This window comes from Ctenocephalides felis, unplaced genomic scaffold (genome assembly GCF_003426905.1).
Source record: "Ctenocephalides felis isolate EL2017-DRISC unplaced genomic scaffold, ASM342690v1 CF-g0.4_SCAFFOLD_01492, whole genome shotgun sequence".
Classification (NCBI taxonomy): Eukaryota; Metazoa; Arthropoda; class Insecta; order Siphonaptera; family Pulicidae; genus Ctenocephalides; species Ctenocephalides felis.
The window spans coordinates 35,129,703-35,136,868 of record NW_020537646.1 but is presented as its reverse complement, the minus strand read 5'-3'; the positions used below and the strand labels follow the sequence as shown (position 1 = coordinate 35,136,868).

Here is a 7,166-nt window from a genome sequence, read left to right as displayed (position 1 = left end):
ACCGGAGAAACCTTTGGCGAAAACATGACAGTCGATGAAAATTATTCTCAAGTCAAGCAAGGTGCCCATTCATTTAGTACATTGCCAAATAACCGAAGTAAATTTGAAATCAAACTTTAGTCAGATTTGGTTGCAATCACGGCTTGAGCCATATATAAAGATGTGACTGAAAAACGAGTGTCAAGAAAAGAATTTCTTTTGCAACTGGCAGAAGACTTAAGTGGTATCTACGAAAATAAAGCCAAGAGTACTTCGACTTTATCTAATATAAAAAATATTGAAAACAGTGTAAATTGCCAGGTACAAGTATCATGCATCAGAAACGGAAGCAATGGCATTTGTAGCAAATGCAAAAAAATGTATTTCAAAAATTAAATATGTTTGAAAAAAGTGATTGGAAAATGGTTTATTTGTTATAAAAATTTATCACTTTAAAAAGCCTGCATTTTCAGTGATTGAGTCAAATTGACTCAATCAGGCAAAATAGATATACAATCAACCTCCGTTATTCTAGTGTAAACTATTAACTTTATTTGTTTATATAATGATATAATGAATGGGTATATATATATATATATATATATATATATATATTCTAGATATAATTTGAATATTTACTTAATTATTTAAATCAATTCAACAGCCAATCGAACGTCGAGTTATCAAAAATAATAAATATAGACAATTATTCAGGCTTCATTTTGCTAAAATAATACCAAAAAAAAATTAGTTATATAATAATGAATAATGCATATCAATCAATATATTATTATTATTTATCAATAATAAATAATGTATATAAATCAGTTATATAAATATATTCAAATTTAACATATATTTTCAAAAGTGCACAAATCGCATTTGTAGTAAATATTACATTTGAAACTAATTATTCAGTATCAAATTGAAATATGATCAAAGAAAATTAACTGATGAGCTTGAGGCGACATTTCAATGAGCTCTACGTCTCAGTCCAATAGCCGGCAAATTTTTTTGTGTTTTTTGACTTGCTTTGCGTAACCTAAAACTTGGTGCAACCCTCTTGGCAGATCTATTTCGTTTAGCAATATTTCTATACATTGTTGGTACAGTAACCTGCTTGCTACTTTCTATTATCTGCGACTGGATTCTTTTTGATAATTTATTGTTAACCGACTCTACAGGCTGTTGAGGCTGTTCGTGAGTTTTGTTCAGCAATGCGTCATAGCTTCTTCCAGGGAATGGACTTATGTCAATATTTTGAAAACTTAATGTCGAGTTTATGCATGTAATAGTTTGCATTTGAAGTATTGTAATAATAAAAAAATAATATATTCCATGCATTTTTCAAATATATTTCGTTTGTTTCGATGCAAAAATCAAACGTTATTCTTCTTCATTTGCAATTACAACTACAATTAGAAATATTATTACAATTTTATTTATATATATTTTGCCGATAATAGAGCATCAATGGAGATTTTAATTAATAATATTAGTAAGTAAATTGTTTGGTACCTCTGGATTAAAAATATGGTTTGACAATCAAAAGCTTGTCAGCTGTCAGTTTTTGACATTTCAAATGGCGCCAAATAAAAATGAACCGATACAAATAAATAAATTCACTTAAATAATGAGAGAGTTTCTCTTAACAAAATATTAATGTACATCGTTAATATGATATGGCATCATATGATAACTTTATTTTGTGACAAAAATAATGTAAACCTTTAGAGCATAGTAGTTTTATCTCTATATGTCTGTTTATCGTTTTTTGAATAATTTTTGAAAATGATGGCAGAAAACAATGTCGAAGAAGAAGTATTACCGACAACAGAAAAGTCAAAATCTATTCAAGCTATAAATAAACAAATTGTTCATCAAATATGTTCCGGTCAAGTTGTATTAAATCTAGGAACAGCTGTTAAAGAACTAGTTGAAAATGCCTTGGATGCTGGGGCAACCTGTGTGGAAATAAAGTTAAAAGAACATGGCAAAGAATCTATAGAAGTTTGTGACAATGGTACATTTCGATTGCTTCTAATATTTCAATTCTAATATTTCTAAATTATTTAATTTATCTACATATTATATACCAGTTCAATTCATAATCTTATTTTTCAATATGCTACTCTTAAATATAACTAGAATAAAAAAAATATATTTCAAATATCGCTTATCGCAAATTAATTACCATTTAAATTCTTTTTTATTTGTAGGAACTGGTGTGGAAGAAGAAAATTTTCAAGCATTAACTTTAAAACATCATACATCAAAGCTCCGAGATTATAGCGATTTAATAGGTGTTAGTACATTTGGTTTCAGAGGAGAAGCTTTAAGTTCACTATGTGCTCTTTCTAAAGTAACTATTACAACACGCCACAAAAATGATGAATTAGGTACCAAAATTGAATTTGACCACAATGGTTTGATCATAAAGAAAACACCCTGCTCTAGGCAAGTTGGAACAACAGTTCTATTAGTCAACATATTTTATACATTGCCTGTTCGCCAGAAAGAGTTTCATAAAAATATTAAAAGAGAGTTTAATAAAATGACCCAACTTTTGTATGCTTATTGTTTAATCTCCACTCATGCAAAAATTATGTGCACAAATCAGAACAAAGGTTATGGTAGAACAATTATTGTATCAACACAAGCAAATAGTACACTCAGGGATAATATAGTAAATATTTTTGGGTCTCAGCAGAATCAAAATTTATTAGAAATTAAACCATTGAATACTTATATAGCAGAATCGGCTGATGTTATGGATATAGAAAATGGAAAATGCCAAAAATCTCCCTTTCAAATTGAAGGTGTAATCTCTAGTTGTGCCCATGGTGCTGGCAGATCAGCACCAGATCGGCAGTTTTATTATATTAATTCAAGGCCATGTGAGCCTACAAAAATAATGAAAGTTGTAAATGAAGTTTATAAGCAATTTAATGGAAATCAGAATCCATTTGTGTTTTTAAATATTAAAATGGAGAACCAAGATGTTGATGTGAATGTTACACCAGACAAACGTCAGATATTTTTAAATCATGAAAAAGTACTCACCACGCTTCTGAAACAAGCTTTAATGAAACTGTTTGAAAATATACCTGGCACTATGAAATTGCAAAATAAATTATTGGATGCAAGCAATTTCAATCAATCAACTTTCACCAAAAACGCTTTGCATAACTTAGAAAAGCCTAATGAAACAGGTAAATGTGAAAACTCAAGTTTGAAAAGAAAAATGAGTTTTTTAGAACGATTTGCTAATGATACAAAACAAATTAAATTATCTTCAGAAAATGACAATAGTACTATAATTAATACAGCAATTACTGATATTAAAACTCCAAATTTAAGTTCAGATTCTGAGGATGAAGCTAAGGGTCCTACCACACCAAATTTTAAGCCCATGGATAAAATAGCAGAAGAAACATCTGATTATGAAGATAAGAGCAATATACAAGATTTTAAAGTATCACTGAAAAATAATCCTATTTTCATGCCTAAGAATATTAATGTTTTTCATGAGAAGGATGAAGTTGATGAAGGGTCATATAACGAAAAAAAATTTAATGTTACATCAAAAATTAATCCAATTGATGTATCAAAGGAAACCAATGAATGCAAGGAGAAATCCTTGATTGAAAAAGTAAAAAATGAACCCAAATTGAATCTTGTTTTTAATCCCAAAATTATAAATGAGTTTTCAGAGGATGATTTAAATAAAGGACAAGATTTTAAAGATAGTGATGCTGAATACTCTCTAGATCAAGATGAGAGTTCATGCGAGTTGAATATTGAAGAAAAAAGTAACACGTCTGATGAATCAATACAGTGTAAGAACAAAACTAAAGTCTCACAAGTTAAAAAAGACAATGATCTTGCATATAACAAGAACAGGCCAAAAGTTGAAATGAAATGCTCATTAGAAGATATTAAGCAAAGAATGCAGATGCAGGAAAAATCTAAAGAAGTACAAGAATCAAAACTAAATCGAATCAAATTTAGATCAGAGATCACACCATCTTCTAATGAAACTGCTGAGAAAGAACTTGAACGTGAAATATCAAAAGAAATGTTTTCAAAAATGACAATTATTGGCCAATTCAATTTGGGTTTCATCATAGTCCAATTAGAAGATGACTTATTTATAATAGATCAGCATGCATCTGATGAAAAATACAACTTTGAAAACCTTGAGAAAACTACAACATTGGTAAACCAAAAATTAGTTGTTCCCCAAACATTAGAGTTGACTGCAATGAATGAAAGTATTTTATTAGATAACTTAGAGGTCTTTGAAAGAAATGGTTTTAAATTTGAAATAGATAAAGAGGCTGTAACAACTAAAAGAGTAAAATTATCTGCAATACCAATGAGTAAGAATTTTGAGTTTGGCAAAGAAGACATTGATGAATTGTTATTTATGCTACAAGATAGTTCCGGCGATAATTCTACATGTAGACCAAGTCGTGTTAGAAGTATGTTAGCTTCTAGAGCATGTCGAAAATCTGTTATGGTTGGGTCCCCAATGACGAGAGCTGATATGAGAAAACTTGTTGATAATATGGGAACAATGGAACAACCTTGGAATTGTCCCCACGGTAGACCCACAATGCGCCATTTAGTTAATTTGTTTTTATTAAAGAAGGATTCAGAACAATAAATATTTTTATAAAATGTTTTATACAAAGTATGCTTTAAAATTGTTAATAAAATATTGTTTTATGAATTGTTTGAATACAATTTGTAGTAACTATCAATCAAATGTTTTGGAGTCAGATAAAACTTTGGATTTGCATTATCAATGTTATTTTTAATTGTTAATTATAGAAATAGTGAAAAAGTACATAATTGTTCAAGAGATTTCAAATTAATAATTTAATGTAATGTGTATGTATATATGTATAATGTAAGATTAGATGCAGAACATGTTAATTATATATTAAATAGAAGTGTTTGCAATCAATCAATTTTGTTTCAAATTATAGCCATTAATCAAATAAATCTCATGAAATAATAGCACCAATTAAAAAGGAATCAATATTATTGATTAGGTAAATTATAATATTGACACAGTATTCATAGCAACATTTGTATTCAAATTATACCCGAACATCCACAACAAAAAAACTTACAAATTACTTTGAAATATAGATTTAGCATATAGTATCATAATTCATAAAAGACTTCACAAATATTCTACAAATAGACATAAGTTTTTACTCCATATCCAGTTTTTCATTTTTTAGCAATTGCTTTTTAATTTTATGCAAAAGTTCCTTTTTCACAGTATCGGGAACCATTGATCTGGCTTTTGGTGTTACTTCATTTACTAACATATCTACAGTGATATTTGTATCTGCTTTTTCTTTAACGATTTGGCGACAAAGTAATTTCACTTGATCTCGCCAACCACATTCTATAAGTCGCAACTGCAAAAGTTCCTTAAATCTGTAAGTGATATAAAATAAAACCCATTAATTTCGTTCGTTGAATTTAAAATAAATAACCGGGTAAATGGAGAGGATTTTATTCAATTGAAATTACTTTGTCTTAATAATGAGAACGTCATGTAAACCTAATATAGCACAAATTGAATAGATATTTATTTGTTGTATGAAATCACTGAATTTATAGTATTCTACAAAAAAAGATGCAAATTTCATTTTTACTGCTCAAAAGATAATATTTATAAAAAGGTAAAACCAATCAAATTAGCAATGAATAGTATTTTAATAAATAGAAATAAAAATACAATTAATATACTAATTGATAGAATCCGAATTGATTCTATGCGAAAATTTCCTCGCAAAGTCATGTTACAGATGTAATTATTATTTCTATTTCTATTTACCTTTCTTTGTCACCTGTTAAAATTAAATGTTGATTTGCAATTGTTCCTATACTCATATTTGTTGTATTTTTATTAATAATTTTAAAACTACTTTGTTTATGAGTTTATTTTTATCAATAACTAGTCATTTGACGTTAGAAAGCATTTGAGGTTATAATATTATAGATAGCAGATGTTTCAAGCAACTTCAAGTGGAAGGTTCAATTATGAAAAAATCATTTAGAAGTGAAGTTGGCGGCGCTCAACGACGATGCTAAAATGAAACAAGGCCGGCCAACTGTGAAAAAATTATAAACTTAAATAAAAACGGATGCGGTGTATGCGTATGGCATCGTGCCTTAAGGCAAATTGCTGGAACTTCCCGTGACAAAAACTAAATTAATAAATAATTAATTAAAAAAAACTTCGCAAAACTTTGAAAAAAAATTGAAAAAGATTGACTTTTTTGAAAAATTAGATTTTTTAGATTTTTTGTATTTTGACTTTTCTTGAAAATTTTGAACATTTTTTTAAGCAATGGCGCTGCATAGCTTATTTAGAGTCGAAATATCAAAGCGCGTAAGCGCCGCGTAGTCGTCTTACGTGCAAACATTGGAACGGAACCCATATAAATGTACACAAAATTTGTACTTATTATTATAATATTTATAAAATATTTAATAATACGATGTACATATGTCTAATGATCATTTTTGACCGCCAAATGGCATTAATTGTAACTTTTTTATTGGATCTCCGGAGACCCCAGACCTACCTTTACAAAAGCATTCAAACGTTAATTTTCTGAATACGAGTAAAATGTTTTTTGAATTATTTAAATCGGACGCTCCGTTATCTCAAAAACTGAAATACCATTTCTGGCACTTTGTGCCCCGTATCTCCGAAACAACTCGACTTGGCTTTGCCAAAAACTAATCAGCACGTCACCTTATCAGTAGGAATCGAATGATTTTGAATTATTCAAATCGGTTGATCCGCGTTCGTAAAATCGTCTACGAAAACTTGTATCCGCACACACACACATACATCCATTTATTCTAAGATATGCTAAAATGTTCAGAAACCTTTGAAACGTAAAGATATATCAAATTTTCATTTTCGATTTGTTTGCGATTACTATAACTTACCCTGCGGGAAGTTAATTCATTGTTTCTAATAGTTTATTTGTTTGGTCCCGTCTTTTTATTTGTTATTATTATTTGAATCAGCACAATTCTGAGCATTCCATAAAAGGTTCTGATAAAATTGCAGCTTTATATAAGTAAACACCCAAATGTTTTCTTTTCTCTTTGTGGTGTTGACATTTTTATATGCTTTTAATTGTAAT

The 7,166-nt window shown here is 28.9% G+C and overlaps 2 protein-coding genes across 2 annotated transcripts; one reads left to right on the top strand and one right to left on the bottom strand.

Annotated features, from left to right (window-relative positions):
- The first annotated feature begins 1,631 nt into the window (after positions 1–1,631).
- On the top strand, positions 1,632–4,648 carry LOC113371178 (mismatch repair endonuclease PMS2-like). The gene is made up of 2 exons (XM_026611821.1): positions 1,632–2,002; positions 2,199–4,648. The coding sequence occupies exons 1-2, from the start codon at positions 1,771–1,773 to the stop codon at positions 4,646–4,648; spliced, it is 2,682 nt and encodes an 893-aa protein (XP_026467606.1). The 5' UTR covers positions 1,632–1,770.
- Positions 4,649–5,098: 450 nt separating this feature from the next.
- LOC113370654 (enhancer of yellow 2 transcription factor-like) lies at positions 5,099–6,018 on the bottom strand. The gene is made up of 2 exons (XM_026611349.1): positions 5,840–6,018; positions 5,099–5,436 (listed from the first exon to the last, which is right to left on the bottom strand). Exons 1-2 carry the CDS (start codon positions 5,893–5,895, stop codon positions 5,205–5,207), a joined length of 288 nt encoding a protein of 95 aa, XP_026467134.1. The 5' UTR covers positions 5,896–6,018; the 3' UTR covers positions 5,099–5,204.
- Positions 6,019–7,166: the final 1,148 nt, after the last annotated feature.

Coding starts and splice junctions, on each gene's coding strand:
- LOC113371178 (XM_026611821.1), top strand. CDS start 1,771: ATGATGGCAGAAAACAATGTCGAAGAAGAAGTATTACCGACAACAGAA. Junction 2,003..2,198: donor TATAGAAGTTTGTGACAATG/GTACATTTCGAT, acceptor TTTTATTTGTAG/GAACTGGTGTGGAAGAAGAA.
- LOC113370654 (XM_026611349.1), bottom strand. CDS start 5,895: ATGAGTATAGGAACAATTGCAAATCAACATTTAATTTTAACAGGTGAC. Junction 5,437..5,839: donor TTAACAGGTGACAAAGAAAG/GTAAATAGAAAT, acceptor TATCACTTACAG/ATTTAAGGAACTTTTGCAGT.